Source organism: Heliangelus exortis, chromosome 1 (genome assembly GCF_036169615.1).
Source record: "Heliangelus exortis chromosome 1, bHelExo1.hap1, whole genome shotgun sequence".
Classification (NCBI taxonomy): Eukaryota; Metazoa; Chordata; class Aves; order Apodiformes; family Trochilidae; genus Heliangelus; species Heliangelus exortis.
Genome location: NC_092422.1, coordinates 188995774 through 189017717, shown reverse-complemented (window position 1 = coordinate 189017717; position 21944 = coordinate 188995774). Strand labels below are relative to the sequence as shown.

At 39.4% G+C, this 21944-nt stretch overlaps 1 protein-coding gene across 2 annotated transcripts in view; it reads left to right on the top strand.

Annotated features, from left to right (window-relative positions):
- The window catches only part of SEMA3D (semaphorin 3D), a 138422-nt gene extending 117153 nt beyond the window's left edge, over window positions 1-21269 (top strand). Inside the window, exons 13-18 of one of the 2 annotated variants that reach the window (XM_071734054.1) lie at window positions 2617-2705; window positions 4528-4569; window positions 5824-5981; window positions 8145-8209; window positions 10420-10559; window positions 20244-21269. In XM_071734054.1, the coding sequence (XP_071590155.1) occupies window positions 2617-2705; window positions 4528-4569; window positions 5824-5981; window positions 8145-8209; window positions 10420-10559; window positions 20244-20657 (908 nt within the window). In that variant the 3' untranslated portion in view covers window positions 20658-21269. Of the gene's footprint in view, window positions 1-2616; window positions 2706-4527; window positions 4570-5823; window positions 5982-8144; window positions 8210-10419; window positions 10560-11200; window positions 11315-20243 lie in introns of those variants that run through there. The other variant, XM_071734055.1, reaches the window with a different exon arrangement.
- The last annotated feature ends 675 nt before the right edge of the window (window positions 21270-21944 follow it).

The following is a 21944-nucleotide window of genomic DNA, read 5'->3' as shown; positions in this document are numbered from 1 at the left end:
TGCTTCAGCATGAAATCTCATTGGCCACTGATCACCTACGAAGAATTTAAAATTGAGCATAAGGCAACAATTCCACTTAAAAGTTTTTGAAAACACAATGTGACTGGCTCCAAACAAGAAGAGGAGGACTGAACAGAGAGGTTAAGCTACTCTGTCAGGAAAGAAACTCGTCTTCTAGTTTTTCTATGGATATTTATGTATCTATTTACACTTTTAGGACAGATATATCTGTCCTTCAGACAGATATTATTATGTCTTAAAGAAGAAGTCTTAATTTTACTGTAGTATTTCAATTTAGAATCACTGTGTGAATCACCCAGCAGCATGGTATGCTAACAAATATTAACCTGCTATATAACCATAACATTTCTGAAGTAATAAATTACCATCTTAATCCACTGGAATTTCTTTTTCTTAATCCACAATTTGGCATTCTCTCACTAGTAATAGGTCTTATAAGCACTTCTCACTGTTAGATCTCAGTGCTTTAATAAGTAGGCCATTGACTTTATCTCCATCTTGCAGCAGGTGAAACTAAGGTACATGGAGGTAAAAAGGTTTATCCAGGACAGTGGATGAGCTACTACCATAAGCTGCAGTAAATTAAGGTTTCTGTTTGAATCCTACCCCAGACCTGTTGTGTTCGGTGGCATTTTATTGGCCTATAAGCAAATCTTGTACCATATAGTGTTTGGCTGTTGGTGTGGATATACAGAAGGGACTGGGGAAAGGACAGAAATGTCACAGAGCATTCTCTCTTACAAAGTGTGAGTTTTCTCAGCCTTCAAGAGCTTCCTAGCTGCATTATCACACATGTGAGCACAGAGATAGCCTCTGTTGGACCACTTAGATCTGCCAGCTCAGTCCCTCTCACAACTTGTCTTCCAAAAAAAAAAAGACAGTATGAAAAATCCCTCTCTGAGCCTCACAAGCTAAATACAGTGATGTCATAGAGAAAAGTACAGTTTCATAAAGAAGAACATTAAAGTGCTCCCCTGCTGGCTGAGAAGGCTGGGAATAAGTTTTAGCTATGATGATGGAAAATCCTTGCTACTTTCTGAATGCAATCATTAATATAGTCAGCAGAGAAGGAAAGGGAACACACTCCCAAGCTATCAGATGCCTATAATTTGGGAATACTCACTAAAACTTCCTTTTCTTCTTATAACAGTGAGAAAAGGTAATTTAAACTTTGTTGTCCAGAAAGATAAGCTCATTAGTTAAAATATACAAAATATTATTTTAGTATCTACAGAGGTTGCTTTCAGATGTTTACTATCCTCCACTATAAAGTTTCTAATAGGAATTTATAGTCTTTGAGAAACCATCAACTCGAATATTCCAGGTTTACTGTTACTACCCAGCACTAACGATAATTCTAGAGTAAATCGTCCCCTTTAGAGGTGTGGAGGCCAGGACTTACCATGCAGCCACCAGATGGCACTCCATAACGTGCAGATATTTAACTTCTGCACCTTCCTTGAAAGTGAGTTTTCCTTTTCAGAAGCATGAGATTTTGTTCTCTTTTATCCCCTAAACTTGTCCTAAGGAAAAAAATAATCTCGAAGATAAAATTTCAGATATTATATATATAGGCTGATACAGATATATCAAATAACCCAGGAGATTTTGAGCAGCAGGAGATGAGAAAATTGTGTTTGAATATAAGCAACCAACTTGCAGGCTTTCGCAATTATGTCATACAAACAAGCAAAATTTATAATACATAAGGCAAACTTAAATGCTTTTGGGTTTGATTGGTAATATGAGCTCCAGTAGTTTGGGTAAACAAGAATGAAAATCTCATGCTTTCTATTATAGTGTATTATTTTTCATTATTCCAATACTGTACATAGTATTTCTAAACTGCACATTCCAGCACCCGTCCCACTGCCCTGAGTTGCTTTTAAGGGTTCTTTTTAAGGCCATTTAAGATTCACCAGTGTGTGATGGTCTGAGATGAAACAAGCAGCTGTTTTTTTTTTAATAAGCAGGGATTTGGGTTAAAATTATTGAATAGATTTAATGTAAAAAAAATCATCTAGATAACTCCAAAGAAATAATTTATGTAATGATTAAATTAAAGTTTTGATGCTGAGTGGAAATTTTGTTCAAAAATTTCCCTAAAATGAAAAGATAAATTTTAAAAGTGTACTGCTTAACATTTAAATGAAACCCGTTTCTGATTGAGGTGCTATACTGGATGAAAATTCATTCTATAATAAAAGAGTAGATAATTTTCTGCCAATTTCTCTGAACTGCAGCTTTTTGAGGTCAGATGGGCCTCAATTCTGGCCAAAGGAAATGTGCAGAAACTTCTAGCTGGCAGCACAGCTTGTCTGTGTTTCTGTGTGTGCTTGTGTTCTTGTTTGTGTAGCAGGAGAGTTGAGACCATCTCTTACAGGAGTATCCCATAACTGTGTTGGCTCAGCCATACAGTAAAACCATAAATGTATTGTATAGAGCTATTGAGATAGCAAAAGACACAAACAGGGATAGATGTTGTTTGAAGGCTACATCCTTGATGTATTACCTCTATCTTCAGGGCATAAAATGGAGTGGCATGTAGGTACTGAAATGTAAGTGTGGGTTTTACAAGAGAAATGTGTGTTTCAGACATAGGCACAGTCCTGAAAGTTGTGAGCATCACAAAGGAGAAGTGGACCAAGGAAGAGGTAGTCCTGGAAGAGCTGCAGATATTCAAGGTAAGCATTAACAGCCATGACATAAAGTAAATATTATTTGAGGGACTTCAGGGCCCATGCTGGCTTTTTCTGTCTGATTGTTCGTTTACTGGAACTCATTCAAGTTTCCAGAAGGACACTGTAAATTTTTAAATGCCTTGGTATGCCTTGGTATTACCGTCGGGTACGTCAATAGAATAAAATGCAAACCAAAACAGACCATGTTTTTTTGAACTCTTAAAAAATGTTATTTTTTTCTTCCTTTTTCTCATTTGAATTCTTCATATTTAAATTTTTGTATTAGTAGCATTTTAATTTTAGGCTAAGTTTTCTATTTTCTCAGCTTTAGGACTATTCCTAGTACAATTATAATTTTTTTTTAAAAACAAGGAAGCAAACAAAATTCCACAGAAGCAGAGAAGTTCTTTAACATAACAAATACAGAAATGGAAAGCATAAAATAAAGCAAAGTTAGTTTTGATTATCAATGTGTTTTAATGTATTGGTGAAGCCTAGCTCAACTTTTTGACCATTTTGATTAGTTTACCCTGGTTGAGTGATAAAGAAGGAAAGTAACCAGAGCCCTGTTAATACTAATCACAGCTTGTAAAAAGCCCAAAACTTTTAGTTGCACAGGCACAATTTCTGATTAACCTCATAGCTGGCGAGGGAGCTGACGTCAATGCACCATTAAGTAGGAAAATGGAGGCCCACATCTTCCCTACAAATTTTCTTTTTTTTTACTAGTTCCTTCTTAATTTTTCATTCTCACTTTGCTTTTGTGTCACCGTATAGCTCTTCAGTTTTCACCTTGTGTTTTCATCAAACTTTATCTGCATCTGTGGCATTTTGATTACTTTCTCATACATCCTCCTCTCTCCTATGTGCTGTATGAGCTCTTAGCCAGCATTTCTGCCCATACTTAGTAAATGAATTCGGAACTTAGTGTTTTCCAAGTATAGGGACAGAATCTTTAATAATTATTTCAGTGTAAATTTCTCTATATGCCTTTTGCTATGTCAACTGTATGAAGCAACTTTGTTCTAAAGGATCTCCATGTCATATTCCCACTGTCTTGGACACCAGTTATAAATATTACTTTGAAATTTCAAGATTAATCAGTGACTTGCCAAGTAATCAACATTTCAGTACATGCACCCATTTTCTGCATTTTAAAAATGTAATCTCAGTGGCAAGTGTATCATATCATACTGAAAACAAAGAAAAGGTTATTTTTTTCCTAGTCAGAAGATACTCCTTTAGATTTTCATTGATAGCATTTATAACTGTTACCTCTATGGTTCTTTATCCGGAAGACTGAAGGGATTTAAGGGCTGAAAAGACATCCCTTATTTTCTCAGACTGCATTAATGTTAAACAATAGGCTCAGATTAATTATCTTCTATTAGGAGATTGATAATACTCTGAGCTTCATCCTGGTTTTACCTCAGTCACTGGCAAAAATTTCACTGTCTTTCATAGCAGTGAAATTCATCCTGGTGCAAAGGATCTGCCTATATAGCCCTTAAATGCCATTTAAGCCATTCAAATAGTGCTTAATAAGAGTATAAGTTGATGTGAATGCTCATGTCTAGTCTCTGGGATGGGGTAGACTACAAACTCTAAGAATTAAAGTCAGTTGCCTCATAAGCAGCAAAGAAAATTTATGGGAGATACTTTTTGGAAGCATGAATTTAGTGATTTCTGTTTTTTTATTTTTAATATTTCTTTAAACCAAGCAAATGCATCTGTAATTTTATTTCCTTTTTTCTATGTTGTGTTCTTTTTTTCATTATGAACAGGGAAATTGTAAACTAATGCACCTTACTGATTCTTTTTGCAGCACCCTTCATTTATCTCAACCATGGAGATTTCTCAGAAGCAGGTAATCACAAGCTCATTTAATTATTGCAGGATATATGGTACACGGAACACTGAGCTTGATGTTTTCAGGCGATGCCTCTTGCTTACTGGCCAGGCTTTTCAGAGATGACTCTTAAAATGTATCTGGAAAGAAGGAAATATGTTTCAACTTGTTTGCCTGCCTAATTTGCATTTGCTTATGAACAGTAATTTGTATGCCCAAGCTGGTAATTATTAATGGAAGCAAATTTTTAGTCATACGGATTTGGGGGGATTTTTGAATGAATGCACACTGATTTTCCGGACACTAGAAATGCTTGTCTCTTTACAATCTAGTAATAAATTATTATTACTATTATTGTTGGGTTTTTTATTAGGAGTCAAGAGAGATCAGGGCCTCATTGCTCTAAATCTGTGCACAGATTGAAAACCACTCCCCCTTCTCTAAAATTGCCATTTAGATTTGGGTGGTCCAGTACTGGCAGTTGCAGGGGCCAGTCCCAGTTGGGAATCTCCTGATAGGAAACAATTTTATGGCATCTCCAAGCTCTGTGATGGCTACATGCACGTTCAGGAGGCAGCGTGACACAAGAGCCATCCCTGCCTGCCTCACAGAAGTGGCCAGAGCAGCCCCAGCACAACACGTCTCCCTCACATGGGAGGAGGTATTCTGCTGTTCAGGCACGCACAGCACAGCTGGGTTCCATCTCCCCTAAAAAAAGGTGGCAGGCCAGCTGGAAGGTTTGCATGAGCCAGCTCAGCTCCAGCTCAACAGCAAACTCTTGGACCACCCTTGTCTCAACAGGCAATCCACTCTCATGTTGGGAAGAGGGGAGTAATATTATCCCCATGCTACCTAAGGATCAGAAGCAGAAGATGGAGTTTTAGTCCCACAGGGTCATCCCTAGTTCCTGGATTCTTACTGTCACAGCTATCCAGCCACTTGGGTTTGAATGTGCTATTAAACCATTCTTTCCATGGTTTGCTTCTGATTTTTTATCACAGCACAAATATAAGGGTGTAAGGGAATTGAGTGCTAGTGTCTTTCCAGGACTTCAGTTCCCTTTCCTCTCTGCCCTGTTGTCAGGTCTTGATGGGGACTGGCCAGTTCACATTGCACCCTGAGAAACATTTTTTGCTAAAGGAGGAATTTTCCTTCGTTTTGTAAAATCTGGGTCAAGGTTGTAAGTCTGCAAGTGTGGCACTGAAGAAGGGAATTTTTTAAATGGGCTACTTGAAGAACGCTCCTAATTCATTCGCTTTGCCTGATTTGCAGCAACAATTGTACATTGGTTCCAGGGATGGATTGGTTCAGCTCTCTCTGCACAGATGTCACACGTATGGGAAGGCTTGTGCAGACTGCTGCCTTGCCAGAGACCCCTACTGTGCCTGGGATGGAAACTCATGTTCCAGATATGCTCCTACTTCTAAAAGGTAAGAAACAAAAAAAACCAACATGCTATAAAATGTCTTGCTGCTTGCAAGAATTTTAGGGGTTCCCAATCAGAACACATCTCCTTTTTACTTAGCATATCTTTTGCCTTAAAATGTGATCATACTCTGGCCATATTTCACATTTCTTCTGAAAGAGCTGAGAAGACAAAATATCCTTGTGTGACAGTAACTCAGTTACAACAGCTAACATCATAAATCCATCATTTTCCTTTTTTTGTACTGGGTGCCTTAAGGCACAAGATGCTCAGATGGAGGTCCGGGTTGTAGCTGACATTGCCTGAGATGCAAGAGCATCAATCTCCTGCCTTTTGCATAGGGTACCATCATATTTTGAGAGTGGAGAAAAAAAGGAGAAAGGAAGAAAGTATCTCAGAGCAGACAGTAATAAAATGCATTTGATTCCCCCATCTAAATGAGCAAGCTTATTCTGTCTGATTTAACTAACCCAGATAACTTGACTCAATGGTACTTGTGGTCTAGCCAAGAGGGAGACAGAGATTTAAGTACTGTGATTTGACCACATTGAGAAAAGTTTTTCCACAGTGAAAGAAACTTCATCTGAACTTTCACCAGCCAGGAGAGCAGCATGAATCTGCATGGAGGGAGAGCATCTGTAGGTTCTAGGAGTACAGCTCCAAAGTTGCTGGATGTGTCTCTTGGAGTTGTCAGTTGATTTAGCCAGAACTCTTAGCTCACTGGTTGAGCCAGGGTCTTTCACAGCCTCTTCATTCCCCTTTGGACAAAGCCTTCCTGACAGTAATTCTTGCAGCGAGGGTTGGAGTTTGCAGGCTGAGCTCAGGCTCTGGTATGAGACTTCTGCCTCAGTGGCTCTAAGGCTGGAACCAAGCAATTAGACAAACCATTGAAGTTAATGACTTGTAGACTGTCGTGTCATGGTGTCAAGGAACTTTATGTGTTTTCCCTCAAAGCTAAAGCAAACTAAATTCAGAGAAGCGTAAATGAAAGGAGAAGAGCAACTGTTCAGGCTCACTGCAAAGTTAGTGACACATGAGGCTTGCTGAAGCCTGAGGTGGGCTGGGACACAGAGATTGATGGTCCATGCATTTTAACAGATGTGCAGTTTGGTGGGAAGGGCAAAAGTCTGTGTCTCAAAAACAAGAGGTGGGTAACTGACTATGGGAATCCTCCAGTAGATCAGTTACTTGAGTTTTTTTTTTTTTCTTTGTATAGCAGCCTGTGCTTCCAGCATGCCTGCAGCTTTTACCACAGTGGACAGCTCAGCCTCAGGAGTCTGCTGTCCTGCTGAGACATTGTAGGTGTTTTCCACATAGGAGGTCCCAATTCTGTTATCTTCTGTGTTGCTGTGAAACAGTGTTCCTGGAAGGAAACAGTTCCTCCTTGGATATCTAATTCTTCTACTAAAAGATTAAAATACAGCTTTCTTTTTTTTAGCTCTTGGGAAATAAATGCAAACATCCACAGAGGAAGAGTTTGCTTATTAAAAAAAAAATTATTTTAATGCTCTTACACTAAAAATACACTAATCAGAATGAGCTGAAGTAACAAACCCAAAGATTAGTAGGCAAGTTGGTTGTGGAAGGGAGGAGATAATCTCAAATGTTTTTTCTATCCATAAAGATGAAAAATAATCAGATTTATCAGTTGTTTCTTACCAAATTAAATATGCTTTTCTCTTATTTTAATGATTGCTTTACTAGTCAATGTTACTTCAGACTGATGTTGAGCTAATTTTTGAATGCTACCTGTTGCACCTCAGATATTTTTCTGTAGCATACAATATTAGGGATGTTTTTAAGTATCTCTAAGACAGACTGACCCACCAGAACACACATATCCTGTGCTCCTAAAGAAGGTTTAGATGCTTTTCTGTCAACAAATTGCACACTCTTTATTCTAGGCAGACTTATTTTCTCTTGCTTTTTTCTCATTCCCCTCCCAGTGGTTTTCCCAGATCACAGGCCCTTCTCTTGATGTCAGTTGTACAAATCTCTCTAGGCCACATGCTGCTTTGAGGGTGAGGCTGGTTTTAGTTAAGACTGTAATTGTCAGCAATAGGGTGGGAGCAATGCAAGTCCACATCTGCTGAGCTCTTCTGTATTTTGTTGTTGAATTCCTGCAATTACATTTGAAGTGTTACAAGTTTGCATGCTCTTCTCATAGGCGAGCCAGAAGGCAAGATATCAAATATGGAGACCCCGTTGCACAATGCTGGGATGTGGAAGACAGTGAGTATTTTGCACCTTCTTGCTTTTCAGTCACTTTGACAACAGTTTGCTGCAAGGGTCTCTGTCTGTGGAAACCTTCTGAGTCCAACAGAATAACACCATTAGGTGTGCAGTTGCCTGTCCCACACTTCATCTACATTACTACTCCAGCAGTTAAGTTTAGAGAGCTGGGGCTGGTCAGGGTCAACCAGCATGGGACAGCACCCTCACACCCCTGACACACCCTAGCACTCACCTAGGGGAAGAAGATGTGCCTGTGATGTAAAAACATCACACACATCCCTTCAAGTAGCTACCAGGGCCTTTGTTCAGTCAGAAACAGAGGAGATAATCCCATGAGGAAACCCACAGGGGCAAATGGGGAACACACATCTTCTTCCCTTCTGCTGCATAGATTTGACACAAGTCTCAAAGCCCAGCTGCCAAACCAGACCCTTCCCCTCTCCACAGCTACTTAAATACTCTTGCTATTAACAAAAGCCTACCCCCCTCTCCCTTTTGGCTCCCCCTTTCCTTTCCCACACCCTCTTTTCAGATGCCAAAGGGTCTGGCTTGCTCCTTTGGCAACCTCATCACTTCTCTTACAGCGAGCACTGTCAGTATGAAATCCTGCGGTTGAGCAGCAATCTCTGCGGCAGCGTAAAATAAATGAAAAGCATTCAAAACCAAGCTTGGGTTTGTCTGGGGCTCTTCTAGCCACTTATTAAAGTGAGCAGTTCAGTCAAAACAGTATTGATTGTATCACTGAGCTGAGCGTTGGATTCAGGACGAGCCACCACTTTCCATTGATCTCTGGTCCTTTTCGTGCTGCTGTGGTGCTGGATGCCTGCCCCAGCTCCCAGCGTGAGTCACTGCAGAAATCAGAGCTGCTTGCCACAGGATCAAAGACTTAAGTCTGTTGCACTGTATAGAGGGCTCTGAATGTACATGTGTGCTTGCAGGCATAGTTAAAAAGTCAGGCTAAAATCTCATTTCCATTAAAGTCAATGACAAAACTACTATTCATTCTCAAGGGCCACGATTTCCCCACTGCTGCTTACCGTGGCTCTCCAAATAGTGGTATCAGAGGCTGTGCAAAGCTTAGCAGAAAGGCTGACCATGTCACATTTTACTGGAAGAATAGACACTGGAAGAGTTGTCTTTACTGGACAAATGTAAAATGACTTAACACAGAAATTGGTATTAATCCTTTGCCCTGATGGAGCACCACCAATAGAAATTTTATCCAGCTGGGGATGGCCCTTGCGTGCCATAAAGCCATGAAGCTGACCTGCCCCGCTCCAGGCTCTTGGCTTATTTATGCCATTTGCGATAATTAATAACATTATGGCCCCAAAACCTATTTAAATTCAGTGCTCCACTGTGTGAGATTCACTCCCAGAGACTTCCTTGGCTGCATGAAGTTGTTTGGCTCTACTGAAATCTCAGTGGCACAGTGAAATAAAAGAAAAGCATTTAATGCGGAGAGCTTGAATTTCTATAGATCTCATATAGGTACTTACTATGTTGAAAAAACAATCCAAAATTGTATTCATTTCATTGTTGAGCTAGCTTTTGATTTAGGAGATAACGCTTCTTTCACCTTCCCTTCTGTTCCTTGTAGGGCATTAAAAACAGCTTTAGTCTGATGGTAAGGCAGGTAAGTCACAGATAAAACAGACAGGAGAGGAAGATGGAGTTGCAGAGACTAGAAATTATTTGCTCAGGTTTACAGAAGGCCAAGAAAGGAACCCAGATTTGCTCATGGCTCCTACAGTGTTTGGTCTGAAATGTACTACAGGACATTTCAAATCATACTGAAGGAAGTTAAACAAGGTTGCTTTAGGTCTGTGACTCCTTTAAACTGTTTGGGATGAACAAACCAGACCGTACAGTCTACCTTTAGCAGTTTTAGCTCCATTTAATAGTTGCATTACTTAAAGGAAAAATACAGGTCAGATTTTAAATTCCTCAAAGGTGAAAGCCTCAACTTTAAAATGGAGCAAGCTCGTGATATAGATTTTATTGGCCTCTTTAAAAACCAGTTGCACTGAGGAAGGTTAGCAGCCGCCTCTAAATCCTCATAGTTATAGTTTAAGCTAAAAGTTAAGTTTCCTTTTGCTTTTTTATAATTCACTCACTCTTATAGCATCTGTTCTGAATCAGGCTATTTTCCCATTGCTTTAAAAACCAGGTCAGGGTTAATCTCCTGTACCATGTTTGCTTTCCAGGCATTAGTCATGAAACTGCTGATGAAAAGGTGATTTTTGGCATTGAATTTAATTCAACTTTTCTGGAATGTATTCCTAAGTCCCAGCAAGCTTCTATTAGGTGGTATATTCAGCGCTCTGGAGAAGAACATCGAGAAGAGGTAAGTTATAGTCATCAAGGCAAGTTTCCTCTGTGGAGAATTCAGATGCATTGAAAGGCAGGAGTTATTGGGATTAGTTGATGTTTTACTTTTCCCTGCCTCACCTTAGGTATCACATAGCATTCTGGTATTACCATTTGGGGCATGCAGTGGGGAAGAGAGAAGCCATTTGCACTGTGTCATAAACCGATTTAGATATTTATTTTGACTTTCGTGCTCATTCTATTAAAGGTAAAGAAGAAAAGAGAAATTAAGTTCCCGATAGTGGTAAAAAAATCAAAGTACTGAAAAGAAAGCCTTTTTATATAGTAATCAACACAACAACCACTTCTGTAGGTGAAAGTATGTTCAACCTTTGTTTTAATAAAATCTCTGGTTTAGTGTCTGATTACATTCCCTTATCATATTAAACAGCGTAGCTAAGAAGCGCATGTGTGGCTTGCTGCTTCTCTCCATCTATCCTCGGTCAGAATGGTCTGTGCAGTAAAGAGCTTTTTACTTGCTTTTTTTCTTGTTAGTGACATCTGAGAATTTTTCTTAAATGGCACTCTGTGCTGATGCAGGGATGTCAGGTTAAAGAATTGCACCTTGCATCTGGAGTAGAAAGCAGCGAGGCTTGTGATGACCTTTAATTCCTGCAGGAGGCAGGTTTGGTGTCCTCACTGGTGGTAAAGACCTGGAGAAGCTTCCAGGTCCCCACAGACCCCCTGCACAATTTTCTGCTGAGTCCTTTCTGAGGTACTAACAAAGGAGCCCTCTGACATTGCCAAAAGGTCAGTGTGCTGGGACTGATTTGGACTGGGTCTGAGTGAATTTCAAACCTCAGGAGTTTTCATAGCCTTTCTCTTACATGAGTGATTTTGTGTCTGAGGCCAAGTCCTGCTGTGATGGCAACCATGGCAACGGGGAAGGAGAAGGAAAAAGAACTGTCCTTTGAAATGAGCTGGTCCCAGGTGTTAGATATGCTTTTTTTGTTAAGCATTCAGCTGAGACAAAAAATAGTTTAAATGACAGGACCTATCAAACACCCAACCAGTCGTCCATTCTCAATGATATTTCATCCTCTTGAGACAATGTGAATGCAAAAAGTGTGATGGTTCTTTCTAAAGGCTGGGAAGATGCAAAGCAGGGTAGGTGCCTATGAAAGCATCATCTCAGGGTGAGATGTGACTCATGACAGTAGTTCCAAAGTTCTAATCAGTGTTAAGTCTTGGCCCAGAAAGCCAAAGTAAGGGGATACAAGGCACTTCTGATTTTCCATCAGATAAGACAAAAAAACTTGCAAGGCTGTAGATTGACTATGCTACTACAGTTCTTTTAATTTACTCCCCTTACTCGTGTTTTGGATTGGCAAAGATTCTTTCCTCTACTGAGAATAAAATCTCCATGAACTGGTAGACACAGTGCTCCCTACAACATGAACTCAACATCAAAAGAAAGATTACTGGTTTGAAATCCCACCTCTAACCTCCAACCTTATTAAAAAATGTGATTTTTCTGGTCAGCTGGCCAAGTATGCTCACAGCTACAGGTGGCTGAAGTGAAAAGCCCAGCTAGAAGTGTAGCAGCCTTTAAAGATCTGTGGGCATTCATTGTTTCTGCTTTAATTGATTTACCTTTAACTGTCCTGTACAGGAGACTCTACTTGCATAAGGCAACAGTTTGCAAATGCACTTACATATTTGTTCACAGAAACAAGTAAAGTACTTGTTTAATCCTAACCATGTGTTTAAGACTCATTTCAAAGTAAGTTTAGGCAGATAGGTAAGAGATTTTTCTTTGGTTTGGTTTTTTATTTCTTTTTTTTTGTTTGTTTTTTCTGAACTGGAAGTTAAGTTTTGAGGAGACTCAAATAATTTTTTAAAATACTGTATTACAACTACAGCATGTTCCTGGGCTTCTCAAAAAGAAGTACAAACTTTGCTTAAAGCAGCCAGTGAAGAATGAAATATTTCTGTATTGTAACAAGTCACATTTGAGATTTGGAAGCCTGTTTTGAAGGGCTGCTTTTGAATTTTATCTTTGTCAATCTGGGGGAAAAAAAAAATCAGTTGATTTTTTTCATAAATCACAGCTTCAGTTAGCTCTCTGAAGGTCAGGAAGCCAAACTCAATCTATCTTCCCTATTTAATTGCAGAGCAAACTGTAGGTCAAACCAACTTCTGAACTAAGTTATGGCAGACTAAACTGAAGTTAAAGCTATCATTTTTTGCCATGCTTTATATTGCCAAATGGTTCATTGTGACAGTGACCTGGCCCATGCTACTTGTTCTAGGCCAAATGCCAGTTACACAGATATGGTGATGTCCAATACTGCAGGACTGCCCAACATGCCAAGGATGTGCACATTGAGAGAGAGTAAAGGAATGTGTGCATACAATTGGTGGCATTTGAAGCTCCAACAAGCACACAGCACACATCTTTGCACATTAGCAGCCTCCCACACCAGTGTTTTCTGGGTTTGCTCTGTGTAAACAGTCTGACATCTGTTTGTATGAGAAATATAAAGCTTTGGTAAAAGGCTAGATTGACCTTTGAGGCAAATTTAGAAGAAATTTTAAGGAGAAATCTGCAGGCAGATTTTCTACATTATGAATGCTAGCAGCAGGCAAATAGTTTTTTACCACACATTGTCCCTGAAGCCAAAGCAATGCTTCTTTGATCTAACTTTGATAAAAGAGAAGTTGGAGCATATATTTTGCAACACCTTTGGGTGGCTTTGTTAGTTTATTTGTATATATTTTCTTGCAGGCTTTGAAGGTAACAGCCTATATAAATGCATATGCATGCATTCATGGTTACAGGATTAGATCACTTAAAGACAGTTTGTAGCTATTTGTTTAGTTCAATTCCTACCAGAACATTTTTATAATAAGAGAATTTCTTGTATTTTGACCCGGGTTAGTTCCAGGGCTGTAGGAGGGAGGCTGAAAGGGGGGCCTCTCTACCTATATTGCTCTATTCCTAAATTCATACATGGCTGCCCAACTAAATGACTGGGTCTGCCGAGATGCTGAACAATCACTCCTCATATTAGATAGAAGAAGGGTATTTGCAGGTTAAAATGTTAATCCCTTGGTAATTTGAGGATCTAGAAATTGAGATTTTTAGGTTTTCTAATTTTACTTATCAGTGAATAATGAATTAATTCGTATTACAGACTAATTGGAAGCCTTCCTAGAAAATCCAAAGATCATCAGAGTAACTGTCTCTTTTCAAAGTACTTCAATTTGACAAAAATACCATATGTGACAAAAGCACTGTGGTCATATTTGATGTGTAGCTTGATCTTTACTCAGACAATACCTTACCATAACTTTTCCCATTACAATTACATTTTCTGCTCTCTCTCTCCCTTCCTGCAGCAGATTTCTCAAATAACACTGTACATTGTTTTAGGGTGAGTCTTAGTGGTGTAACTTATTGTGATGATGATACCATGCTTTGCAAATGACTCCGTGCACCTGGAACTTAAGTTAAGGACTTTTAGTTCCAGGGCTGCAACTGTAATGTCTCAGAAAGTCTTTAAACCTGGCTTTACAAATAGGTGGTTATGCAGTCTCCTGGACATGCACTGCAGCTTCCTGAGGGAAGGAAAAGGGCAAAATCCAGACTAGATGGGAAGCGTTTGGCCCAGCAGGATGTCCCTGACATTTCACCCTTAGGGTCATGGTTCAGAATGCGACTTCCAGGCAGAGCAACCTGTGGGGAGGGACAGGATCTCCTGTGGTACAGGAGCTGTCACCAGGTCATTTTGCTGCCAGTGGGAGTACATTTCCCTGTAGTCTGAGGCTGTTTTAAGGTCAGGAGTCAAATATCTAGTGCTTTTGTGTTTCACGTTGCTCACACAATTGATCACGTTCGTTCCTGTGCTGTGTGTTAGTCACAGGGAGGAGGGAAGGCGTTTCGGTGGCCAGAGCTCATAAAAAGTGGGGATGTCATCTGTTCATAATATCTTAAACTTCTGAAGCTTTCTGAAGCTTAAAACAGTTATCTATATCTCAGAAAAATTCCTGTGTTTTATGTGTGTAATTGGTGTCAGGACTGTAAAAAAAAGAATTCATGGCTCCCTACAAAGTCATTAGTTTTGGTTCCCCATGGCTCTGAAAAGCATTAGCCCCCCCTGCTTTAGGCTGCCCTTCACCCAGCATCTCCTGTGGCTGCAGGTCTGCCAAGCTGGCACTTCCTTTTGCAGGAGATAGAACAAACCATATGGCCTGAAGTGACAGAATAAGAGCAGGTCACTTTTAACTCTCTCTTCTTCCTACTCTATTCATATCTGGAGATGAAAATAAATCCCTGAAAAGCAGGAGGACAGTTCCCTCTTCAGGGCTTCTCACCTTTTATATGTTCCTGTCCTGCAGTCTGGGCTGTGTTTTTCTGGTGGATCCAGCTTAGTAACCATCTGATGGTTTGGTAGATACAAGAGGATGGCCCATTCTTGGACAGGACGTCTTGGGAGGTGCAAGAGTGTGACCTAGGTCCCTTGTTGGAGCAAAAAGGTGTTTTTTCTATTCCACATTGTAGCCAGACTGGGAAGCCATTTTTCAGTCTATCTAAGAGAGAAGTTTCCATGTATTTTTGTATCTGGAGATTTTTGTGTCACAACGGTGGCTTTATTTGTTACAAACATCTTGTCAGTAGCATCTTGTGAAAAAAGGTCACAGACTTAGTGCTAGCACTAAAATCTAAGAGTTGGCTGAGAGCTGAATAAAGAAGACATACACCAAGGTCAGTGTTTCCAGCAGTACCTTCTGTTAGAGAAGTGTATACCAGTATTTGATTCCTTAGGTCAGTGAGATAAAAAAGGACAAAAATGAGAAGACATTCATTCTGCAGCCTAGGGGCTACTTACAGCTCTCACTCTTTTATGACTCATTAACTTTTTTTGAGGTATCTTGAGGTTCTTAAGATTCATATTTTACAATGTTTTCTGAGGAAAAAAAAAAAAAGGTAACTCTGAAATGAGATACAGCAAGTGACATTTCTGCTTTGATTTGGATATACTGGGGGAAGGGCTTGGGGGGGGGAAAGGGGGAGCAGGCAGTAGGAGTTTAAACTTTAGTCTCAGAATAAGAAGTTAGCTTCACCTTGAAAATAGAAATCATCTGTCTCCATACATGGCATTGTACCAGCAACACATTTTTCATTTTTCATGTGGCTTCTTGGTAAATAAAAAAAATATGGGTTTTTTAAATAAAAAAATTAAAGAATAAAGAAAAAAATAAAAGAGAAATTAACTCTACAGCTGTATTTGAGTTAGATGATGATTTTCCCAGTACAGGAGAAACAAAGTCATATGAAATAATAATAGAAAAAAATTCCAGTGACCTTTATTTCCAGTCAAATGATGAGAATGAAGAAGAAAACAATAGAAGAACAAAGACAAATGTGAATTCTCAGCAAATGTTCCTCATTTTCCTTTCTCCTCCTCTCAGTTTGTTCAGGGGTTGCAGCTAACCCATGATTAGTACAGCTTTACCTCCAACATTTTTTCACATGGTGATTAATGAGGGAAGGCAGGCTTTGAAGCCACTTTCTTCTCCCAGACAGGTGCAGTGTTTTAACTGTGAAAGAGTTGACATGTGAATTATTTGTAAAGAGGGAGCTATCTAAACACATCATTAGCAAAGGACAAAAGGCATTGACCTAACCTGGTGCCACAGCACTTTCCAATCCTTGGTTGTTTTCCAACTTACTGATTGTTTAAAGATTTGCCATTATTATTGGCAATGACTATTTTTTCTCCATTGTTAAATTCAGACTGTGAAAATCAAGTCTTTGATTTGCTTGGAGATCTTTTCCCTTTTTCAAATATTGCCAGTACCTATGGCATGTGCCATAATTCAGATAGTGTAATTTTAGGCAAACTAATGTGCTTATCATGAAGGATGGAAAGTGCAAATTGCTGATAAAATACTGTCAGAAATCTGTTCCCACTCCACTAAGTAAAGAAAGTTAAGGAATCAATTGCTTCATTTTTGTGGTTTATAATTTGTTCCCTATTGAACAAAATATGTCTCTCATGTTTAATTTTTATTGTATGCTCAAATTTAGGCACATGTCAGCAAGCTTTTATGAATTAAAGCCTTTATGCTTCTGAATTGCTAGATGTTATTTACAAATATTTTACGAGAGTTATTGATTATGACACAGGAGGGGGAAACAATGAATCCACAGCTGACCAAAATAAATTTATCTTTTATCTAACTAGTCTTTTCACTCTCCTCAAAATTTAGTAAAATATGTTTTACATCTATAGGTCAGGAACCAAACAGCATGTTAAGCATTCAAGTGAAAGGTTAAAGATCTACTACCAAGTAATGAAATGCCAGGTGTTTATGAAACTCCAGAGCCCTGTGGGGGAAAAAGTAGAGAGCAAAGACAGGAAGAGTTCTGAACCTATGGGTAAAACAACATAAACAGGATACCAAAAAGAAAAGTGAGGGAGGAAAACAGTAATGAAGTGTTGCTCAATACGTGTGAAATCGGAGCCATAATTTCATCCTGCCAGAGGATAAGAAAGGAATGAACAATGAAGGCACGGAGAAGGAGGAGGTGACAGTCACTGTAAATCAATATCCAAGGTTAACACAGGACATTCTGTAAGAACATTGCTTCATTAAAAATAGGAGTCGTGATGGGCTGGGATTAAGGGACACAACTGATTTAGAGCCTATTAGCTTTCTTTGTGGTAGATAGGAGGGAAACTCAGTTAGCACATTTATGACTAAAAAGGGATGGGTGCTACAAAAATGGTAAATAGTTATGAGTAGCGCGGTGCTGGATTTGGGGGTCCAGTGATCTTTTCAAGTCTAGATCTCCCATTATTCTGCCTTCCTTTCACTGGAAATAGGCAAAGCACCACTGAGGTCTCTTGTGACTGGCACCCAGCCAGCTGAAACAGCCAGCTGGAGGTCTTCCAAGTGTAGGAGGTGCACAGCTGTTAAGACCCTCTAGACTACAATACTGGCAGAGCCACCGATAGGCAGATGCTACTGCTGCAATTGCATCAAGCCTGGAGCTCAAAGAGATCTGTCCTGTTTTCACTCAGACAATGTGGGAACTTGGTCTTTCCACAGTATCTTATGAAACCCAAATGTCTGGAAACTAGCTGCTTCTTCTTATCCTTTTCCCGAAATTTCTCAAACTTGGGCCTTCATGTTGACATGAACTTTGGGAGGAAGAAAGAGGGGCTTGCTTGTCATACTGCAACAACCAAGCCTCCAAGCACTTCCATCTGGCCCCTGTTCCTACTCCTCTCTGGAGTACAGCATGACAAAGAAACACCTGTCGTAGGCATATTTCAGCCTACAGCTACTCATTTGTGCATTCATTTACACATTTTACACTCCTTACTGTAAGAAAGGTATATTTACTTGGAATGAAGTGTCACTAGCTGGTAAAATTAAGGACTGCTGCCCTAAGATGTAGGTTCTGGAGGTGGAAAGGTGTCTTTCCTAGTCTGTGTACCTGTTGTCTTCTGCATATGTGCTGGTGGCTTGACTGTGATTTCTTGGGTTTAAACTCAGTGCAGTGAATCAAAAGTAGCTTGTATTCATGTAGCACCTGTTGTCAGGACAATTGATTTTCCAGAAATTTCATGAAATTAGTATGATTTCACCCTACTGGTGCCAAATAGGCATGCATATATAAACTTTACTAACAAGGAAACTAAAGCTCAGGGCTGACTTAACAACATCAGCTGGTGGCATGAATCGAAAAATACTTGGCCACAGAACTAGGCAGCTAGAGCCACGTTCTGACCAGGCTTTTTTAGCAGCTGAGTTCTTGTCTCTGCTGCAGTCCTATCAGTGGTAGTACACAGGCCTATATCCATCCATACACACACCTATCTATTCATCTACCTATGTGCCTGCTTAAATACATACCGATATAGTTTGTGTATTACTGAAGAATTTCACAGGTGATACAGTGGGAGCGCAAAGTCTCTCTCTATGTGTGTATATATATATGTATATGTGTATGCATTTTGCTTTTTCTGGTGATCTCTAAATGGCCTCTTAAATTATTTGACTCTTTCAAAGTCATTATCATAGAAAATTAGAAAATTATAAAGCAAAAAGTCCTGGGAAGTCATGTCATCCATCTCTTTGCTTCAAGAGAAGCTATTATGATAAAGTACTAGTGAGTTAGAATCATAACAGATGGAGAATCATATGTATGTATAAATTTTTTCCCATGAAGTAGAGGAGGGAATTGTGTGCAGATTTTTTACATAAAGAAACAGTGTGTAGCTTACCCACTGTGAATAAATCTAATTTAGTCATCTTTATGCCTCCCTGATCTTCCTCCTCTGAAGTTTGCTGGAGGGTCAGATGTGCACTCTGGGAAATTTTCCAGATTCTGTGTTGGTTCTCTCTGTCCCCCCCGCCTCTCCTCCCCTTTTTTAAGCCCACTACTCAGCCTTCTGCTGAAGTTTCTTTACATTATAACAATGCCAGCATTGAGGGTGTGTTTAAGGCCCTGGTTTGGCTGCAGGCTGAGTGCTAAGCAGCACTCCAGGTTCTTCCGTGCCATTGTGTGCTGCAGCCTCTGCGTGGCAGCAGAACATAGCGTGCCTGGGAGGTGGCAGCTGTGGCCTAGACCAGGATCATTTTCAAAGGAAATGCTGGTGTTGGACACTGAGAGTTAGGGCTCTGCTTTTTACTTCCACCTCTGCTACTAATCTTTGTATGGTCTTTGGCAAATCACTTACATTCTATGTTGCCCAGCTGCAAAAGTATTTATGTACCCAGTACCCCTTCCTATTTTTTTTTTGTTGTTTTTCTTAGAGGGGGGGAATATGTGGGTTTTTTTATTTATTTTTGACTTAGATTATTTTGGAAATCATTTTCATATTACTATCTATATATTCATATCACCTCACAGTATTATTAGTACTCTGAGGTACACCTTATTTTTAACATGTGAGAACCTGCTGTATTTTTTGACATATTTCTGTTTATAAGTGAAGCCACACTTTCACACTGACAGACTTCAGCCCTCACTTGCAATCTCGTTCTTTTTTTGGCTTCTTTTTTTTTTTCTTTTTCTTTTCTCCAATTTCTTCACATATCTTAGCAATAAAATAATTGTAGTCTGTTGTATTCATCTAACTTCACTGGGTGCTTTTAATCACTTCTTAATGAGTCAAAGTCAGAGTCAACTTCATTTTATAAAATCCACTTGGAAAAGATAAGAATCACAGCATTTCCTTTTAAAAAATCAGTAGTAGTATTTATTTTCAGTGTAATAGGGCCTCAGTGCTCCTGTTATGTATCCTGGTGTATTTCTGCATTACAGATACTTCAAGAAGAGCAGCTAAAAAATAAATGGTATTTGTAGCACTAAATAGCTACTCTTCCTTACAGAATGTAGCCTAACTTACTGCATTGTGGTGTGATAAGTGTTCATGTCTGTCCTTTTGGCTGCACGGCATGTATGTTTTACTCCTGAAATATCACTGTTACAGATGCTAAAGTTAGGGACAGAACTCAGACACTGAAAGGATCTCCTGGTATCCATCTGAGCTGCACATGCCCCAGCATGTTCTGGCATTCAAGGGGTGGGACATGCCGGGTGCCAGCTGAGCCTTTCGTCCGCTTTAACATAGCACTGACAAATGTTCTGGTTTTGCTGATGAATCTCATGTATATCATTCTTTTTTGTCTAACCCTACAGCTAAAGGGTGATGAAAGAATCATCAAAACAGAGCATGGCCTGCTGATCCGCAGCTTGCAAAAAAGGGATGCAGGAGCCTACTTTTGCAAAGCCCAGGAACACAATTTCATTCACACCATCGTGAAGCTGAATTTAAATGTAATTGAGAATGGGCAAATGGAAAGCACTCAAAAAACTGAGGATGAGGAGGGCCGGGTGAGGGATTTGCTGACGGAGTCCCGGCTGAGGTACAAGGACTACATCCAGCTCGTCAGCAGCCCCAGCTTTAGCCTGGATGAGTACTGTGAACAGATGTGGCACCGGGAGAAACGGCGGCAGCGGAACAAAGGTGGTGCCAAATGGAAGCATGTGCAGGAGATGAAGAAAAAGCGAAACCGAAGACACCATGAGCCAGCCAGACCTCTGTCTACGTAGTTTGTAAATGCTATTTAAAGAAAGGACATTTACCATGAGAAAAATACTGTGTTCTGGTTTTGTGCATCCTGCCTATGAATCAGTACTGCTTCTTATTGAAATCAGATAACTCACCATCACTATTAATTTGTAGGAGACTGTACAGTGGGATTCGATACCAAGTGAGAAATTCCTTACTGGAGTACCATACACACACCAGACAATAATTTCAAATGCATTCATTAAAAAGAAGCAAAGTACACTTTTAGCTAATTTCTGGGTAGCCTGAGGCTACGTGACGTGTGTTCTGTACTTCCTGCATAATTTTCACATAGGATTTAGTGTCCATGTTCCCATGTTAATATTTGTAGCCACATTCTACCCCAGAGATGGCTGCATTTCAGGGGAAGGCAGATGTATTTCTAGTTCTTTGGCATCTTTCTGAATAAGCAGCATGGTAGAAATGTGTGACAGATATGCAAAAATACCTGCTAATTTACCCATTGGGCTTGTATACAGGCACATGGGTGGGGTTTGCTTTCACAGAGAGGCTCAGCAGAAAATCAAATTATGTGTTGGCTTACAGACAATATTCATTCTTCCCATTAAAACAAAATTTAAAAAAAAAAGAAAGCATAATCATAGTTTTAGAGAGGAGAATTATCAAGTATTACTCATTAGAGTTTGAGTAGCCACCAGTTTGCAGTCCATCTGCTGAAATGAAATGCTGACTCTAATTGAAACTGCCACAGAGATATTTTGGGAGTAAATTTCCTAAGTGGTCTGTAGGAGATACATGCACAAATCCTATTAACAAATAATGGGATTCCTGCCTGCACCTCTTCTATCTCTCTAAAGGTTTGACTCTGACTGTTTCTCTGTCCCTTTTCTGGCTTTGTTTTATGCAGAGGAAAATAAAAATAAAAGACAACAGAGGAAAATAAAAATAAAAGACAACAACAAAGCTAAAACAAAAGACGATGAGGGAAAATACTTAGTGGCTGAGACCAGTGCTCTTGAAACAGAGCTGACATTCCTCAGATGTGTGTATTCTTTGGGATTTTCTCCCAAAGGTATTATGTATTTTTAAATGGAATTTGCATTGTTGGAATTAATACTTTTATTATAATTAAATAAAACAAAAGATGTCAGTGTGTAAATAAAGCTTGTAAGTTAGAAATTTGCTGTATACCATAATTTCATTTGTAAAGTATTCCTTGTTCCTTGGTTCATATTTTGGTTTTATTTGTGTAAATCTTTCCATGTAAGCAAGAACAACTGGCTTCATTCTTGTCAACAATGTGATTT